The 20000-nt window shown below is 42.7% G+C and overlaps 1 protein-coding gene and 1 long non-coding RNA gene across 2 annotated transcripts in view; both read left to right on the top strand.

Moving 5' to 3' along the window:
- Positions 1-3408, top strand: part of LOC137798752 (uncharacterized) — a 13497-nt gene extending 10089 nt beyond the window's left edge. The window contains exon 5 of the long non-coding RNA XR_011079388.1: positions 2749-3408. This is a non-coding gene — a long non-coding RNA (uncharacterized lncRNA). The remainder of the gene's footprint in view (positions 1-2748) is intronic.
- A 6373-nt stretch (positions 3409-9781) lies between these two features.
- The window catches only part of LOC137798672 (protein dachsous-like), a 12771-nt gene continuing 2552 nt past the window's right edge, over positions 9782-20000 (top strand). The window contains exons 1-13 of the mRNA XM_068595572.1: positions 9782-9966; positions 11254-11347; positions 11430-11548; positions 12733-12906; positions 13098-13226; positions 13868-14023; positions 14162-14342; positions 15400-15533; positions 15651-16604; positions 17110-17235; positions 17993-18244; positions 19166-19264; positions 19957-20000. The exon at positions 19957-20000 is cut by the window's right edge and continues 129 nt beyond it. Coding sequence (XP_068451673.1) covers positions 9817-9966; positions 11254-11347; positions 11430-11548; positions 12733-12906; positions 13098-13226; positions 13868-14023; positions 14162-14342; positions 15400-15533; positions 15651-16604; positions 17110-17235; positions 17993-18244; positions 19166-19264; positions 19957-20000 — 2612 coding nt within the window. The 5' untranslated portion in view covers positions 9782-9816. The remainder of the gene's footprint in view (positions 9967-11253; positions 11348-11429; positions 11549-12732; positions 12907-13097; positions 13227-13867; positions 14024-14161; positions 14343-15399; positions 15534-15650; positions 16605-17109; positions 17236-17992; positions 18245-19165; positions 19265-19956) is intronic.

Genomic DNA, 20000 nt, shown 5'->3' with positions numbered 1-20000 from the left:
TAAACGTTAAAAGAAAGACAGGTGTACTGAAGTCACAAACCCGGCTGTTTATTACACACTTCTGGCACAAACGCCATCAAAAAACTCTTCATCCAGAACTTACAACGTCTTCTCCTGATGTTTCTGTGAGTTAAGAGTTATTGTTGTTTTATTTTAGAGTCAAATTACAGCGACTGCTCTCAGACACTTTCACAGGACGACAGTAAAACATAAAGGTCAGAGGTCAGATTGTCAGCTGGTTGGTTACATTTGTTCAGTATAAATGTTTTCTCCATGTTCTAGTTCCATAGTAAAGACATGTGGTTCACTTGCTGCATTTCTCTATGTTATGTCATCGTAAACTGAACATCTTTGTGTTTTCGACTGGAATCCGACTAAACAGGCATTATGGGTATTATCCCTTTGGGCTCGGGGGAGATGTGAGAGACATTTTCCCCCCTAAAAAAAGCTCCCGCCCTCTCCTTCAGTCGCATCCAGAGACATTTAGCGACGACGTCTTCGCTCCGTCGACTTCCATCAGGTTACTTTTGATGAACCGGAACGTTTTGTTCTGCATTGAAACTAAACGTTTGGCACAAAAAGCAGAAAACCTCGTCAGCAAACAGGCCGATGCACGCTCCAGGTCCTCCAGAGAGGATCCTGTGTCCAGGATGACGCTTTGTTACCTGTCCCATGACCTCAAAGACGCAAAAGAGGTGAGATGTAAATGACTTTGAACCAGATGGGACTGGTCTGTGAAAGAGGAACCTGCCTTCAGCTGTGTGAGCTTCGTCATCATCAGATAAGGACGATAAGTTGAAGACTTCTGCTCGCTGCATGACTCGCAGACTCACCACAAAAGCGAAATCTTCCTGTTTTTATCTACAGCCTCTCCATCTGTTCATGAAACACTTCAAAAAAAAGAAAAGACCAACATATACGTGAGGCCCAAGCTTACGAATACGTTCCAGTTACTCACTGTGTGTCTGCTCCGCTTGTTCTGCACATTTACTACATTTACATCAAATAAACTGGTAATAATTCTGGGATCTTTAAAAACAAAACAACTTCTCGTCTCCACCGTTAATCTCTTTCATCTTAAACTCTCATGTATTGACGTTGGAATCAGACACATGAGGCTGATCCCTTCGGCCCAAAGAAAAAAGGTGCAGGTTTGGATTTTGGCGACGTAGAGCTGATTTCTGTTTGTTGACGCTTTGAGGTACAAATCAAGAGACGAATAAACAACAAACAAATAAACTACTGAGGAATATAACTCTGTCTCAGCTGCTTGGGAGCATTTTATGTCAGAAACATAAACGAAAACATAAAACACTCTGTTGTTTTTTAATGTCTTTGTCATCAGCGTTGCGTCTGAACGTTTCAGCCCGATTTCAATTACAGCTGCAACATATTGAAAAAAATAACTGAAAGAGTTCATTTTTTGGAGCTGTGAACTTAGTTTGAATTCAATTATGAACTATGAAGTGAACCAGCTCATGTAGGTCCAGGAAGAAGCATTCAGACCTGAAAGGATTCAGGGAAAAACACTAAAGAAAGACATTTGTGTTGTGGCCGGTGATCATACGGATGCACCTTTTTTTATTCAACGTTCATGTTTTCGTTGTTCGATGAAAGAATAAAGTTCTACTCACAAAATGTCATTTTTAAAAGTTGTATTATCAATGTTTGCATGCCTGTCTGCTCAAGACAAGGTAAAGTTGAATTAGCCCAAATTTCCAGTTTATTTCCGTGGAAAGTTTCCAATTTTGAATATTCCTGGAATTTTGCAACCCGCGTCTCACCCCCCAAAATGTCCTTCTGAAGCAATAACAACTTCCTCAATGAGACGTCTCAGAGACGCAATGGAGGAGCTTCTCCTTTATAAAGAGGCTCCCTCTGACTGCAGCTTCATCAGGTGGCAGGAGGCATGAGGAGGCGGAGCTTGGGTTGAATAAAAGCAAGCGGCGGCAGACTGTAAGCGCTGTGAGGTTGTAATGCGTATGGTTATTATCATGATGATGTCTGTGCACCCTCAGATGGCTGGACTGAGCTGGACGGCTGTGGCGCTGAGCTTGTTGCTGTGTGTTGGGAACTGTGAGGATGACTTTCCAGGACCAAGTCTGAAGCAACTCAAAGACCTCGTTGATGAGATCTGGATCAAGTGAGTCATCTGGTATTAAACAGCAGACAGGTTGATGGACTTCTTCCTCCTTTCCTCTACACAACACGGCAACAGTATACTCCGTTGTGTTCAAGACCAGTTTAAAGCCAGCTTAAGACCAGTTTAAGACCAGTTTAAGACCAGTGGAAACTGTGAACGCCTCCAAAGGGGGACATGTGTTCATTTTCAGGTTCAAACATGTATCCTGTGTTTCTACTAGAAAATGTGATGTTTGAAGTAAAAAAATTATTTCTTTTCACTTCTGTTGTGTATGAAACCATCAAACATTGACATGAGGTTGTGTGTCTGTGCTCATTCTGCAGCTACATCCCAAGCTACAAACTCCACCACAGGGATCAGTAAGTTAACATTACTCATGAAGTTCTTTTCAAAATAAAAGACTAGACAACAACATCCATCACAGACTGACAGAACAAATGCTACATTATGTAATATGAACTGTTCACCATCCAGGATTTTACACTTTTTAATTCACAATGTGAAGAAAAGATTCTGGATGAACATTTACATTTACATTTGGTTCCTAAACTTTAACAACAAACCGTTTTGCTTGACGTCTTGTGTGTCTGTTCTCTTTGATGAAGCTTCCCCATGTTCAGTGCGGCTGTCAGCATCCCATACGACAACAACAAGGAGAAGTACGACGTCAGTGGAATCACCGACTCGGCTCCGGACGTGAAGCGTACGCTTTTAAAATGTGACGTGTACAAGAGCACGAAGATGGTTGCAGCCACACTTCTGAAATGGCCCGACGTTCTGAATCAGTGTCCTGATGAACTTGTACAATGGGATGATTTTCCTAGTAAAACAGCGTACAGGCCTATACCGTGGGATCAGCTTAAGGACGTTTTACCAGAGGGTTTTACTAGAACTGATCACGCTGAGTACCGCGCTCTGACGGCCATCAGCACCTTAACAAATCTACCAAACAAAAATGATCTCATGCTCTTCTACGTTCTTGCTTCCCCGTGCGTTGACAAATGTACAAGCGGAGATCATCCCATGAGCATTCTCAAAAGTATAAATGAGATTACGAAATGGACGAACTACGCCGTCGTGTTTAGTAACGTGTTCATAGCCGAAGGTCATCAATCAAGTGAGGAAGAGCGCAAAAAAGCGCTTGTGCGTCTGGGGACATACGTGGGTGTTGGCGGGAAAAGCATCGGGATGAACAACATATTCCGTTGTGACAATAATTCCTGCAGGAGATGCTACAATAGTGAGAAGAAGGAAGTCAACCCCTTCTGTTACAAAGAAGCTCAATAAGCTGGTCGCAGCAACAACAAGCCATCCACTTCTTTCATACGGCGTGGCAGCAGAGCGGGCATGGGCCGACGTAGGCGTGGCACGGCAATAAAGGGGAAAAGAGCAATGAAGGTGACGGGGTTCCCACTAATGTTGATGGAGGAAGGCCTCTGGCAACCTGATAGATTTAAAGGGCCATGACTCAGTGGGAGAGTCCTTGAAATGCACCCTTCCTCCCTCCACACTGGTAACTTGCTGCTTCTTTCATATATTAGCCTCTTTGCGCGAGGTGAATGCATTATAAGTACTTAATATACTGTATACTTTATCTATCCATCTATCTATCTATCTATCTATCTATCTATCTATCTATCTATCTATCTATCTATCTATTTGATAATTTACCAAACATCAGCGGTTTGAGACGACAGCCGCAGGGAACTGGTGCAGCACACACACACACACACACACACACAATGAAACAATGTGTCAATGAAACAACATAACAATGTGTCAATGTAACAACATAACAATGTAACAATGTATCAATTTAACAATGTAACAATGTTAACAAGCATCCAGCACCAACTTTCCACCATTGTTCAGTACTGACTCATGTCCCTCGTGTCTCCTCTGTAGAGTGATATCAAGTCCTCTGATGTTCTGTTATTTCTCATTAAAGCTCAGCATCAACTCTGATGTGTCCGTGTGTCATTTCACAAGCTTGGATCTTTGTGTATTTAACCCACATGTAAACTCTTCCTCTCCCAGCGGGCGGCAGAAAGCTCGCCGCCTTCTCTTCTCCATTCTGACAAGAATAATCTTCTTCAATCAGCAAGTCACGATGACGCAGCAGACTGTTTCTCAAAGAGGAGCCCGAGCGCTCAGAAGGACTGTTTTAAAGGCCGAAATGGTCAAAGTAAATTATTAGAAAATATATTCCTTTAAAAGCAAATGAGCCATGATTTTCCGTCATCGACACAATAAATGAACACTCAGTGTCAGCAGGTATAAACGGACACATTAAGGGTTCGATTTCAGCCTGATGAGCATTTAAAGGACAGCTAGCGGATGTTAGCTCGGGGGCTAGCGGCCCAAACATAAACCGACAGCTGATGTTTGCTTCAATACACCTTAAATTCCTTTTTTCCAGGTTCATTATAGTTCTCATAATATGAAATAAATCCATCACAGTAACTTACCAACACTGCAATTTAGAAATAATCTGTTCATTCTGGTTGATGTGCGACGTTTTTGCTGTCGTGTCATTGTTAGCTTCTAGCTAACCAAGAAAACCTGCTTCTGAATCAAAAGAAGAACTTATGGTCAAAGTACGTTTTGGTCTCACGCTCCTCGATAAAACATAAAGCAGAGGAAGAAGGAGGAGGAGGAGGAGGAGGAGGAAGAGGAGAAGAAGAAGGCTTCAGAGGCATTGAACATGCTCAAAATTTAGAATCTTTTTAATTAGATATAGCTTTTAAGATCTATTTTTAGATGTGCATATTGTAGCATAAATGAAGATTAACAATATAACACTATCAATACTAACATTGTTAGGTGCATTGTTAGGTACACACACACACACACACACACACAGAGTAAGTAACTGTGACATATTCATAAGCTGAGGCCTCACATATATGATTGTTTTTTCATGAACAGATGGAGAGGCTGTAGATGAAAACAGGAAGAAGTCTTCAACTCATCCTTATCTGATGATGACGAAGCTCACACAGCTCAGGGTGGGAGCGCTGCTGTGTAAACCCATTTTTATTTCAGCTTAAACTTTACAGTGGTCATTACTTAGACTTACATGTTTTGTAAAATAAAGATGTCATGGCTTAATATATTTAGTTCTTTGCACTAATCAGCTGCGAAAATGTAATGCACTGATCGTGTTCAGCAGAGGTAACTTAGTACTTTACGTTTTACGGTTTGTGTGTCTGTTGAACTGTGTCGTGTTTTACTGACTTATTCATTTGTTCACCACATTCATACTGATGATAAAGAAATGTTTATCTGTAACTGTTTCTCCCAGAAGATCCAAGCTTGTGAAATGACACACGGACACATCAGAGTTGATGCTGAGCTTTAATGAGAAATAACAGAACATCAGAGGACTTGATATCACTCTACAGAGGAGACACGAGGGACATGAGTCAGTACTGAACAATGGTGGAAAGTTGGTGCTGGATGCTTGTTAACATTGTTACATTGATACGTTGTTATGTTGTAAAATTGGTACATTGTTTCATTGTTATGTTGTTACATTGACACATTGTTACATTGACACATTGTTTCATTGTTATGTTGTTACATTGACACATTGTTACATTGTTATGTTGTTACATTGACACATTGTTACATTGTTATGTTGTTACATTGACACATTGTTACATTGTTATGTTGTTACATTGTTACATTGACACATTGTTACATTGACACATTGTTTCATTGTTATGTTGTTACATTGACTTACTCCTTCCTTCTCATCCTGATGTTGTCACACTTCTATCTTTAGAGTTTGATGTCCTGACACATTGTGTTGTGGTTTTAAATATGAAAAACGTTCCTAAAAGAAGATTTAAAAAAAAAAAATGTAATTTTTTTTTGAGAGAGTGCTTGGTGTTATTTTTGTGTTAACAAAAAAATATCATGATTTTAGCAGTTAAAACCACAACTATACACACTTCAGAAAGGGTGGACCCCACCAGGCTGATGCCAGTCATGGGTCCCCATGGGGTATTAAAACGTGTGTGTGTGTGTGTGTGTGTGTGTGTGTGTGTGTGTGTGTGTGTGTGTACGCTGCACCAGAGCTGCTCAAAGACAAAATAATTATAATACATGCAGTGTGTTTGTGAAAAACAATTCCATTATAAAATAGATATCACTTTTAATTATTAAAAAAATATCTATATTAATTTTTTTAATTTATAAAATAGATAAGAAGAAGATATTGTAGCATAAATAATGATAAACAATAAAATGACAATAATTCTAAAATTGTTAAAACCACAGAGCGTCTGCAGGTGGCGGTATAATATAAAAAGTACACCGGTGAAAGTTTGGACACACTCTCACACACACACACACAATATCCCTTTGGTTTTTTTAATAATAAAAAGTATTTATCAGTATTGAACTATCCCTATTGTCTCAGTGGATGCAGTCAGAGGGAGCCTCTTTATAAAGGAGAAGCTCCTCCATTGCGTCTCTGAGACGTCTCATTGAGGAAGTTGAGCATCCTGTTACTCCCAGAGCTGTGACCTTTGGAGGCTACCGACTGCGTTATTGCTTCAGAAGGACATTTTGGGGTGTGAGACACGGTTATATTCCTTAGTAATTTATTTGTTTGTTGTTTATTCGTCTCTTGAGTTGTACCTCAAAGTGTCAACAAACAGAACTCAGCTCTACGTCGCCTTAAACTGGACCTTTAGTCTCTTTTAAGTTGACTTTAAGATGTCGAGGCAAGACAAATATTGTCTCAAAATCAATGAGGACGTAATGTGTACGCACTTTACTTGTTAATTATTTAATTAATTAATTGTCCAGGTAAGTTTTATGGATAATTAGCCTGCTGCATGTTTTTCTTAAATGCTATAACTGATGCCAGTGGCTGGCTGTGGGTTTTAGAGCTAGGCCTTCAATGAGTGCCGTATAGTCCACATAACGGGCAAATTTTGGGTTCTAAACGTCAGGTGAAATGAAACTCACACTCGTCCGGCTGCTCATTGGCGGCGGTAACGATTTACAACCGGCCATAAAGCCGGAGGGCTGGGAAAAAAAGGAGGGGGCGAGGTGAGCCGCAGACGCTTCTTAACGCCGTGATCCAGGTGGATTAGTTCAGTCGATGTTCAGAATTTCTTTGAGGGGGGGAAGGAACACAAGCCAGACGATTATGGACACCGGGGGTCCGATCCCGACCGGCCTCCTTCTCGCCCTCTATGTCTGTGTGTGCGTCGTCTCTGGAAGTCCGATTGGTGAGTGGAGCCGCAATCAATGAATTTTCATAGATTTCAGGAACAGATTTGATTTAAAACGGTCTGATCGATGAGAAAAAAGAAAACCTTCATTATCAGCGCGCGTAATGAAGTGTGTCAAATGTTTTGTAAGGATTCATACCAGGATACTTTATGATAATAATGCGTAAGGTTTTATAACTCTTCATAAATCTACCGTGCCCTCTGACTCAACCTGTATACCTGCGGGAAATAATAAGTCATGGTTCAAAGTCCAATGTCACATACATACAATGTTTGTGTGTATTATTATTATTTTTTAAACGATTCTTCATCAAATGGTTCAGTGCATTTCAGAGAATATAATGTAATAAAGAGAGTTTTTAATGTTGAGAACAGAAATGGGATGAACACTCAAAAACTAATATAAACACACAGTATATTTTCATAATTGTACAGTAGCCCAGAAGGGACAAACCAAAGGCACAATTTTCCCATTTTGGTCGTTTTCGCGCCGGCCGCCGTGGTTAACCTACAGGCACACAGGAGACGTTTCATCTGGTTGCAATCTGCGACCTCACCAATAGGTGCCGCCAAATCCTTCACCCTTTAGGTACTACACGAGCTCTACAGGTAGAACTATACAAGTACCTCCATTAGTAGTATTGTGGAGGCAGAAATCTCAGCAACAGCTGCGCTCATGAAACCAAAACATTCTGCATGATTTGATACCAGTGGAACCAGTAAGTGATGCTTTTATGTGCAGTCATGTGAGCCTGTGATCTCTCTATTCTCTATTAACTTGTATTTGTTCTGTTCCTTTAAGGTACTTCAACCATTAACTGTGTTACGGGGAGCAATGCAGAAGTAGGTTCTGTGAATGAAGGATATACAGGTAAGTTACATTCATCTCAAATAGAAGATTGCACAATTTGAATCCTAAATCATGCAGAAGGAGAAAGACCTGCATTGGTTTCCCCTCCTGACTGTAAAATGAAGTGCTATGTCCATCGAATGGCACGTGGGGGTTTAAGTGTAGTCCTTCTCACGATGCTCCCGCGACGCTGCAGGGGACGTGGAGCTGGTGAGCGGCATCACGGCCGGCGTGAAGCTGGTGCCCCACATCTTCCCGGCACACCTGGAGTTCCTGGAGCTGAGCTTCACGCCGGGAGAATCCACCGCGATGGTCCGCACCAAGAAGCCGCTGGACGCGGACGCGCTGGCCGGCGTGAGTCTCTCTATCGCTCAAGTTTCCTACGAACCTGAACGCCTCTCTGCGCATCCTCAGTGTCAGTAACGTGTGTTCATGTCTTTCAGACTGACACCAACTTGTATTACTCCATCATATGCGACGACGCAAATAAGGTAGGTGTAAAAAAAAGTGGCACGGATTTCATTACCATGAGAAAACCAAATATTTCATATTTCGCTTTTTTTTAATACTTTTTGCAGATCAGCAACAGTCGGACGCTGAAGGTCTTTGACCTCAATGACAACAGCCCGATATTTACACAAGAGAGCTACAGCGCTGATGTCTCTGAGGTCAGTGCTGCTGACCCACAATTCAACCAAAAGTGTCCACAGAGCCTCTCTGAGTTGGGCGGGATGACGTGTAACACATCATGTGTTCAGACTAAAGCACTGATGGCAACAACTGAACATGCACAACTGTATTTATTTATATCTGTGGGTCATTTTGCCTTTTTTTCTGGGTTTCTTTCTCAGATTCAAACAGTGGGCAGCGAGGTTCTCAGAGTGAATGCTGTGGATGGAGACGGCACATTGCCCAACAACAGAGTGGCATATTCCTTTGTAATAAGAATATACAATTACATGAACACATTTGGAAAAAGCAATCAATGTTAGATAATAAGAATAGTGACCAAGAGAGTATTGTTTCAATGACAGCTGAGATGGAGTCGCTCATATAAATGATTTTTTTAAAATCCTGTCTAATCCAAATCGTGACTATTTAATATTTCCAGTATTTTCTGGTACCTTTGTTACTGCTACTGTAGCATATTATTTATATATATATATATATATATATATATATATATATATATATATATATATATATATATATATATATATATTCCTTTGTAATATTCCTTTGTAATAAGAATATACAATTCAATTTGGTTTATTTTGTATAGCCTAAAATCACAAATAATAATAATAATAATATATATATATATATTTATATATATATATTTATATAAGTGAAGGCATCGAGAGTCATGATAAGCAATAATATCTGAGTTGAAATGTGATTTTCTGTCATCAGGCTCCAACTTCAGAGGACTTCATGTTGACCGACTTGGGGGCTTTTATTTTGAAGAGACCTTTGAGCTACAATATCGTCCGAAAGTATAACTTCATCGTGACGGCCAAGGTAATTGAACATATTCCCTATATTCTGTATTGTTTAGAGCCCTGACAGCATGAATGGCTGATTGGTCTGCTGGTCTGTGTTCGCTGCAGGACGGCGCGGGGTTAAACGACACAGCCTCCGTGCTGATCAACGTCCTCGACTACGATAACCTGAATCCCTATTTCAGCCACAACTTGTACCGGGCTTTTATTCCAGAGAATCAGGTAAGTCTCTTCAGTGAAATACTGCAATATTTCTCTCTTTCACGATGCAAACCTGCACTTTTCTTTAAAAGGGGAAATGAGTCAGACTTGCCCACCTGCTCCAAACAGCTAGGGGCAGCGTTTCACCTCCACAACCGGGTCCGTGCGATCGGGCGTACGGTCCAGAATACGTTAAATTCAACCGCAGGCTGCATACGGAGACGTGGTCGTAGTCCCAGTCGTTGTGATGTCACTTGTTGGTTTGTGGACTGACGTTTTGAAACCTCGAGTTCGGCAATTTTTTTTGACGTCGCCATCTTGGATTACGGCGGTCGCCATTTTGTGTGTTTTTGCAACTGATAAACAGAAGTTACCATATTTGGAAAGCAGAGTGGAGCAGTAACCTGTCAATCACCTTGTAGCCCGCCCCTAAAGAGTCCCCGGCTTTATGCGCTGTTTGATTCTAAATGATGATAAATTACTAAATGAACAGCATGCTGTATGGAAGAAGACTTGAAACTAGAGATTAAGACATAAACTCATGTTTACAATGTTTACTGAGTCATTTTCAACTTCAACTTCTGACTTCTTTTTGCTCCTGGAGGAGTCGCCCCCTGTTGGTCAGGAGAGAGAATGTGAGTTTTATGACTTCGGCATCAGCTACAGCTAACCCTACAACGAACGGTACAACTAACGCTACAGCTAACGCTACAACTAACGCTAAAACTAACCCTACAACTAATGCTACAGCTAGCCCTACAACGAACGGTACAACTAACGCTACAGCTAACGCTACAACTAACGCTAAAACTAACCCTACAACTAATGCTACAGCTAGCCCTACAACGAACGGTACAACTAACGCTACAGTTAACGCTACACCTAATGCTACAGCTAACGCTATAGCTAACAGTACAGCTAACCCTACAACTAATGCTACAGCTAACGCTACAACTAACCCTACAGCTAACGCTATGACTAACGGAGAGGACGAAATTCAAATACAAAGCTTGTTCTCGTTTCTGTCACTTTGGATTTAATCCAATAAAGAAACTATTAAAACATACGCAGGCCCTATAGCGTTGCTGTTATTGATAATCCCTCAACTCTGCTCCTCCATCTATATGCTAAAATAATCAGTGGTGTCTTTTTTAGATTTTTTTGGTACATTGAGCAAATTTGACATTTCCGCACATAACATAGTTTATTTTTCTTTTTCTTCATTGTGACAGAGGAGTTTATTGTAGAAGTGTTACTTCTGAATTCAATCTTCTGTTATTTTAACTCCTTCTACGTTGTATATTTCAGATTGGGTCTTTCCGGACTATTGAGCCAGAGGCAATAAAAGCTCAGGACGGAGACATCGGGATCAACATGACTTTGACCTACAGCATCAGTGCAGGTAAATGACAAGAAGTAAAGACTTTGGCTCAGACCTCTGACATGAAACATAACATATTTAAACATCATCTTTATCTGTTCAGTGTCTCCAGACAAGTATCGGAGTAACTTCAACATGGACTCCAGCAGTGGAGTCGTGTCTTTGGTGACGGCTCTCGACAGAGAGGAGATAGATAGCAGCGAGATCTCTGTCAACATCAAGGTACCAACACCTGAACTCTGGTTTATGGAGGATAATAAGACGAAATCTAATCCCAGTCATCTAGAGTTTAACTCGCCAATGACACACGCCAGACAGCAGGAGAATGAGCGCCATATAACTACTGTATCTTTCTTTTTTTTAATTACGTTTACGATATATGAAGTAAAGATATGTCTTCCTGTGAGGAATGTTTCACTGGTTATGAAACAGTCTCATACGAATAAGTTTAATACTGATGCCTCTATATCACTGGTTCTCAACTGGTCCGGCTCTGGGACCCACCATCACCCTTAATGACGAGCCGCCGCGACCCAAATCGAGGATAATTCTCAACTTCTGAAATGTATTTAATGAAAAGATGTTGCAGTTTGAACCTAAGGAATTGGCATTGATTAAAAAATCCTTTACTAAAAACATTTATTTAAAACATTTTCAATCAAATATAAGTCTAAGTTCATAAGCTGTATTTTATATTCAGTAAAATGTTTAATGTAATTATCCTAAAAACCCAAAGTCTCCCCCATATCAGAATGGTTTGACCCTGCTGCTGAAAACATGGAGGGATGAGCCTGCAAAAAAAAAAAAAAAAAAGTTCCTTCAAAATAAAATCACAGGATAAAAAAATAAATGTTTTTTTAATTTTATTTTTATTATTATTTTTTTCCCAAGCAAAGGCCGACGACCCATTAAAAACTGGTGGATCGTGACCCACTAGTTGAGAACCACTGCTCTATATGACTTAATACAACCCTCAGTCTAGATTTGGCTATTTATAAATAATTATTCTTGAAAATGAACAGGAGAATAAACAGGATGAAGTAGATGTTTTTCTCTTTTTTTTTGGAGTGAAAGTACATATGCACATACTTAAAGTACACATGTACCATGCTGTATGCAAGGAACAATGCAATTGTGAACTCTGTCAAGACGTTTAGCTATTTGTAAGTGTTGTCAATATGCATAACCAATGTGAACTTTACGTGCCAAATAATCTGATTGCAAACAAATATCATCCAAATGAACTGAATTCTAGTGAAGGCTTATCTAAATAAGACCCTGTTGCCGGTGACGTGTGGACAATTTGTCTCCAAACGTCGAGGCACTTGACACTTTTACTGGTGCCATGTGAGAATAATTGAGTTTCTCTTGATAAATGATTATCCGTCATATTTTTCCTCTGCAAGGTGGCCCAGACAGACGACCCTCTGAAGACGGCGGACACCGTGGTGTCCGTCACGGTCGAGGACGTGAACGATAACCCTCCAGAGTTTAACGAGCTCAGCTATTCCGAAACACTTCGAGAAAACTCGCCGGTCGGCGCCGTCGTGTTCAAAGCCGTCGTCACCGACCTGGACCAGGTACTGGGGATTTCTATTATTGAAAACCACTCTTTAGAAATTCAGTGATCATGTGTGTGTTTTGAAGTCAGAGAGCAACACTTTGCTCTGTAACGAGTAGCTATCGGTTTCCCAAACACGTTCAGAAACTCGAAGCCTTCGTAGATGTGTGCTCTTTGTGAGTCCAACTCGACGTGGCCGTCTCTCCTCAGGGGGGCTTTGTGGGAGCTTTGCGGATCCTTCCAGAATCTTCTCCTTTCTCCGTCGGCGCTGACGGGACAGTCAGCGTGAAGGACTCCTCCGCTCTGGACCGGGAGACCACCGAGAGCTTCACGTTCCAGGTATCCTCCGTTCGGGATTAACCAGGAGCCCCGAAGCCGTCTGGATCATCTGAAGACAAAAACTAGTCGCAAATATATAGTGTCATTCAGAAAAACGTATTTTTAGCAAACAGTATCGTAGTGAGTGTTTGGCAGCAGTGTGTGTGTGTGTGTGTGTGTGTGTGTGTGTGTGTGTGTGTGTGTGTGTCACCCAGTGCGACAGTGAGGCTCGTTGATGTGTTTTTAAAAAGTTTATTGTCAGCAATGAGCTCTACGGCTCAGAGGAAGAAGACGCTTCAGGCTTTGATACACGCACAATACTTGTCTGTAGATACATTAATACACACACACACACACACACACACACACACACACACGATACTTGTCTGTAGATACATTAATACACACACACACACACACACACACACACACACACACGATACTTGTCTGTAGATACATTAATACACACACACACACACACACACACACACACACACACGATACTTGTCTGTAGATACATTGTTAGTTTTGATCTGTCTGGAAGTCACCAGATGTATCAATCTGTAACTTTTTGTTTCAATAGTTTGAAACAATGTTGCGTGTCGGACCTAAACATTGTATCAACTTAACTTTGACACTGTTCTCTTTTTCTTGATTAAAAGATTGAAGCACGGGAGACAAACCCACCCAACGCTGCGGCCGTGGTGGAAGTCAACGTGACTCTTCTGGATGAGAACGACAACAGTCCGGTTTTCACCAGCAAGGCGTACGAGGGAAAAGTGTTCGCCAACCAAACAGTGGGAATGCAGCTGATCCAGGTGAGAGACTGACCATCACTCGGGCCGGTGCTGAACCTGATTTCAATCAAAGTCATGTGACAGTCCATGTTTTCTTGTTTTCATACAGTTAAAGTCAGAAGTGGTGTTTTTTTTAAATTTGTGTAATTCAACCCGAAGGTGAAGGCAGACGATCTCGATGCTGGCGAGAACGGGCAGATCAAATACTCCATTGAGTTTGGCAACGACGGAGGCTTCTTCTCCATTGAAGAGAGCAGTGGAGACATCACGCTGGCTAAGATCATTCCCCTGCTGGAGAACCAGATCTCCCAGTTCCCTCTCTTCGTCACAGCCAGAGACGGTAAAGCTCTCTGAGCATCCAACACTACCCACAGCTGATACATCGCTTCTAACCCGCTGAAAACTGGAACCAATGTTGTCTCCAGATCTCTTTTCCTGTGTTTGAGTCGTCCTAGGAACCCCAAATTAATTCCAATACTTGTGTTTATTGTATGTATTTGTTCAGCGAAGTCTTGGGGAAAAAAATGTATATCTGCAAAAAAAAATCACTTTTAAAAGATATTTTGATCATAACTATGAACATCCAGCATGATGTGAGCCAGATTCCCCAGAAATGCCTCTTGGAGCGTGAATAAGACACCTTTTTGGAAAGATTAGGACCTAAAGAATCAGAATCTGCAACAAAAATCACAATGAAACAAAGTTTTGTCCTGTTAGGAAGGAGTTTCAGTCAAAATCTGTGTTGTTCGGTTTAAAAATGGAAAAAAATATGTAATTTATGCCAAAAGATTGTCTGAATGGGGCATGCTGTGACTTAAAATGGGAGTGGGAGGATTCCAAAAGGTTAAGGGTCATGATGTTTTTGTTAAACTGTTTACTTCACTTCATTTAGTAGAGTCACGTTGTGAACTTCACCTTTGGCAGTATACAAAGGTTTGTGATCGTAAAATTGTTACCAGACCTTTATTTGGGATCTCACGTACTTAAATACAACATTGCTTCATTAATTCCAACTCTCTACCGTACTTAGTTGAATCTTCTAAAAAGGCTATTTTACATTTCTCAGATATTTTGAATGTCTTCTATATGAAACTCAGGGGTTACCATCTTGAGATTGCTCACCAATTTCTTGAGATTTTATTGGATGAAAAGCGTAAATTCTATGTCTACATCTTGGACAGAAACAGGTCTATATTTTCACGTGGTTGGACAATATTTTGTACAAATTGATTCACATTGAGGCATTGATGCAGTGTGAAAAGACCAAACCCTGGATTTGCAACTACAATCATTCTGATAAAGTCGGCAATGGCAGCAACCCCCGGCTGCTCATGTGACCCGTAACTTGCAGTACGGTCTTCATACTGTCTTAACATACATGACATTCTTCCTCTCAGGGGGAACCATATCCCGCTCCTCGTCGACACAGGTCAACATTTTGGCCCCCGGCAACTCAAAACCTCAGTTTTTACACAAAGTGTACCGCGGCGCTTTAGAAGAAGAGCAGGAGCCGGGAGTTGTGATTCTGACGGTATGTTTTAATTCAGATTGTCAAAGTATTCATCTCACATTAGTATTTTGGTATATTAACCTCTGATTATCGACAAATTCGTAATTGTTACTTCCTTCTCTTACTCTTTATGTTCAGGTGAACTTCCTCGCATTACCTGCTGAGGTTCCTGTGACTCTCCGAGTCGATACAGAAGCCGACAAGTTCGTCATCTCCAACAGCGGTGAATTCTCCGCTCTAGTGAAGCTGGACTACGACGAGGCCCCGCACAGCTACTCCGTGCAGATCTCCATCTCCGACGGGGTCAGCAGTGACAGCGCCGTCGTGGAGGTTAAAGTCACCGACGTCAACGACAACAGTCCTGTTTTCACCCCCAGTTCTGTCACAGAAGTAGTCCCAGAGGACGCAGAGGTAGGAACCAACGTTACCGCTGTTCCAGCTACAGACAAAGACAGCGGCTTCAACAAGGAGCTCAGATACTTCCTGAGAGGAGGAGGAGAGGGGAGCTTCTCTGTGGACCCCGTGTCCGGGATGGTGAGCGTGGCCGCCGCGCTCGACAGGGAGACCAAGGCCGAGTACAACCTGCTGGTGGAGGCCGAAGACCAGGGTCGTCCGTCCAGGACTGCCACGGCTTCCCTGCTGGTCCGAGTGTCCGACGTCAACGACAACGTCCCCGAGTTCTCAGAGGCCGAGTATCAGGTTGAAGTCTCAGAGGCGGAGCCGGCCGGTACGAGCCTCCTCACCTTATCGGCCGTCGATACCGACGGAGAAGCAAACGGGAGAGTAACTTACAGCATCGTCCAGCAGAGTCCGTCCTCAGACGCTGCTGTTTTTGAGTTGGACTCCTCCAGCGGGGTTCTGCGGCTGGCCCAGACTCTGGACTACAGCCAGGTGAAGGTGTACAGTCTCAGGGTTCAGGCCTCCGACGGGGGGACTCCCCCTCTGGCTGGAAACAGCTCTGTGGTGGTGAAGGTGAAGGACGTGAACAACAACCCGCCTGAGTTCAGTCAGGACATCTACAACGCATCCATCTCTGAGAACTTGGCCAGCGGGGCGTCTGTTCTCACCCTGGAGGTCACGGACAAGGACGAGGTGAGTTTGATCACCTAAAGAATGATGTAAGATTTAAGATCAGATATTGTTTTGTGTGTTGTTGTTGTCTCACGTATAGTAAAAGGATACTATACTTTATAATCTGGGCAGTTGCAAAACATTGTACTGACTTTTTTCTAACTGTAGCTGCTGAGTCAACATTTGAATCAATATCTAAATCTAAATATCATCAAACATACATACATACATACATACATATATACATACATACATACATACATACATACATATGATAATATCTGTATTTGCAGTTTTAATGAAACGCAGATGAGAGAAACTCAAATGGCCTCCTTAGAGTTTGGACCTCGGCTCTGCTGCTTTATAATCACAATCATTTATTACATTGCATTTATTAGGACTAGCATCATAATTTATCTGACCACACTGAGCGTTACTTCAGATAAGTACGTCCTTGTATTGCAGCGCTGATGGTGACGTCTCACCACCAGGAGCTTTTTAACAGACCATCACTCTCCGTCCGCAGGGCGGATTCTCCGGCGGCTCCTTCCTCTTCACCAGCGACACCTTCGACATTAACGAGCAGGGCGTGGTCTCGCTGAGGGCCGACGCCACCTTGGACAGAGAGACGAAGGACCGCTACGAGCTGCAGGTACAAACATGTCACGGTTCTGTTTTCTGTCTCCTGGTTCAGTGAAAGACTTCATGTTACGTCCAGTTGTCTGGTAGAAACTCACAGCAGTTTACATCTTCAAGGCACCAGACAGAATACAACATGATCTGATACACACACACATTTAGATGACTTGTAAGCACACGTACGTGTGTGTGTGTGTGTGTGTGTGTGTGTGTGTGTGTGTGTGTGTGTGTGCTCAAGAAGGTTCCTTCATGGCTTCCACCTCAAGGAACAAGAAAGAAAATAATAAAACTGTTTCTCACAGTTGTCTTTCACGAATATAAAGAGACCACACATGAAGCATGAATTGAGATTCAACAGTCTTCAAATGTCTTGTGAACACACAATTTGTGTGTGTGTGTGTGTGCGTGTGTGTGTTCACAAGTAATTTAAAATTACATTTTGTTCACCACCTGAAAGTAAATATACAAAGTTCCTTCTTGAGGTGAAAGGCAGGATAGTATGGAAGCCCATTTCCGCCACAAATAGAAGTCATAATTATGAAGAAAAAAAAAAGACCCAAAAAACAAGTCATAATGGTGAATTTCTTCTTTTTTTTGGCAGAGATGAGTTTTTTTAGAAACTTTTTTAGAACTGGCCCTAAAAAAAATTAAACAGATAAATACAAAACACGTTTGTGTCTTTGTCTCTTGCATTTTGCGTTTTGAGGGTTTCCTGCAGCTTTGCAGCTAAAGACCGTGGGCCCGATGCCGTTCTCCGTGTCTGTCCTCAGGTGGTGGCGGTGGATCAACACCCCGGCGGTCTGAGCTCCACGGCCCAGCTCCACATCGCCGTCCTGGACTACAACGACAACGCGCCGCAGTTCCCCAGCATCCCCGACCCGCTCCGGATCCGCGAGGGCAACTACTCGGAGGACGCTCCGGGAGAAGTGTTCACCATCGTGCCCACGGACGCCGACCTCGGCCCCAACGGGGAGGTCACGCTCTCCCTCGTGACCCCACACCCGCTCTTCAGATTCAGCAAGGTGAGAGGCGGCGAGGCGGCGACGGAGGCGTGAGAGCGGCGAGAGCGTTGAGAGAGCGGCGAGAGAAGTGAGAGAGCGGCGAGAGAAGTGAGAGAGCGAGTGAGAGAGCGGTGAGAGAGCGGCGAGAGAAGTGAGAGAGCGGGTGAGAGAGCGGTGAGAGAAGTAAGAGAGCCGTGAGAGCGGTGAGAGCAGCGAGAGCAGCGAGAGCAGCGAGAGCAGCGAGAGCAGCGAGAGCGGCGATAGAGCAGTGAGAGAAGTAAGAGAGCGGTGGGAGAAGTGAGAGAGCGGTGAGCGAGGCGAGAGAGCGGCGAGAGAGCGGCGAGAGAGCGACGAGAGAGGTGAGAGAGCGGTGAGAGCAGTGAGAGAAGTGAGAGAGCGGTGAGAGAAGTGAGAGAGTGGCGAGAGAGTGGTGAGAGAAGTAAGAGAGCGGTGAGAGAAGTGAGAGAGCGGCGAGAGAGCGGTAAGAGAAGTAAGAGAGCGGTGAGAGAATTGATAGAGCGGTGAGAGAGCGGTGAGAGAAGTGAGAGAGCGGCGAGAGAAGTAAGAGCAGCGAGAGCAGCGAGAGCAGCGAGCGCAGCGAGCGCAGCGAGAGCAGCGAGAGCAGCGAGAGCGGCGATAGAGCAGTGAGAGAAGTGAGAGAGCGGTGAGCGAGGCGAGAGAGCGGCGAGAGTGGCGAGAGAGCGACGAGAGAGGTGAGAGAGCGGTGAGAGCGGCGAGAGAGTGGCGAGAGAGGTGAGAGAGCTGTGATAGAGCGGCGAGAGAGGTGATAGAGCGGTGAGAGAGGTGATAGAGCGTCGAGAGAGGTGATAGAGCGGTGAGAGAGGTGATAGAGCGTCGAGAGAGGTGATAGAGCGGTGAGAGAGGTGATAGAGGTGATAGAGCGGCGGTCGCTCGGGCTCTGAGGTCTCTGTTGGTTTGCAGGACGGGACGCTGCAGGCTGTCGGCTCTCTGGATCGAGAGAGAAAGGAAACGTACGAGCTGTTCCTGAAGGCATCGGACAACGGCCGCCCGCAGCGAGAGGTGACCTCATTATTAGTGTTATTATTAGTCGTACTTATTATTCACTTAATGATGTTGACTGTTATTGGACTGTTGCAGGAAGGTGACACAGTAATGTTTGAATGATGCAACACAAGATTTGAGTTGTCTACTAATCTTTTACAAAGTATTCTGTTAACACAATATATATAAATATATGTGTAATATATACACAATATATGAGTAATTACATGTTACCCATATATTGTGTATATATTACCCATATATTGTGTGTATATATTTCACATATATTGTGTATATATTACACATAGTGTTGTGTATATAAGCTACAATGTGTATAATTTACACATATATTGTGTGAATATTACACATTGGGTTTATGAGCTGCAGCGGAAAATTACTTATCACATATAGTGTGCTGTAATTAAAGGACTAATTTGTGAAGGAAATGCACTGAAATACTTCGAAATTCAGCCAATTTGTCCTTAAAATGTTATTAGCTCTTGAATTGTTATCCAAAAAAATTGCTGAGATAAATATTTTTGTGCACAAACGTCTGTTATGAAGTAACAGAGAAAGATTAAAAAGCATGTTTATGTTCATATGAATCATAATATATCAGGCAATATAAAAGGGACCAAAGAAAAAGATGAATTGTCGTGAATCATACAAAATAAATAAAAGTTTGAGCGTGATGAGCTCGTGTGCTGCAGAACGTCACCGCCGTCACCGTGAGCGTGGAGGACGTGAACGACAA

The sequence above is a fragment of the Clinocottus analis genome, unplaced genomic scaffold (assembly GCF_023055335.1).
Source record: "Clinocottus analis isolate CAN_PGR_092001 unplaced genomic scaffold, fCliAna1.0.p SCAF_31, whole genome shotgun sequence".
NCBI lineage: Eukaryota > Metazoa > Chordata > Actinopteri > Perciformes > Cottidae > Clinocottus > Clinocottus analis.
The sequence above is the reverse complement of the archived record's forward strand: the minus strand, read 5'-3'. Positions and strand labels throughout refer to the sequence as shown.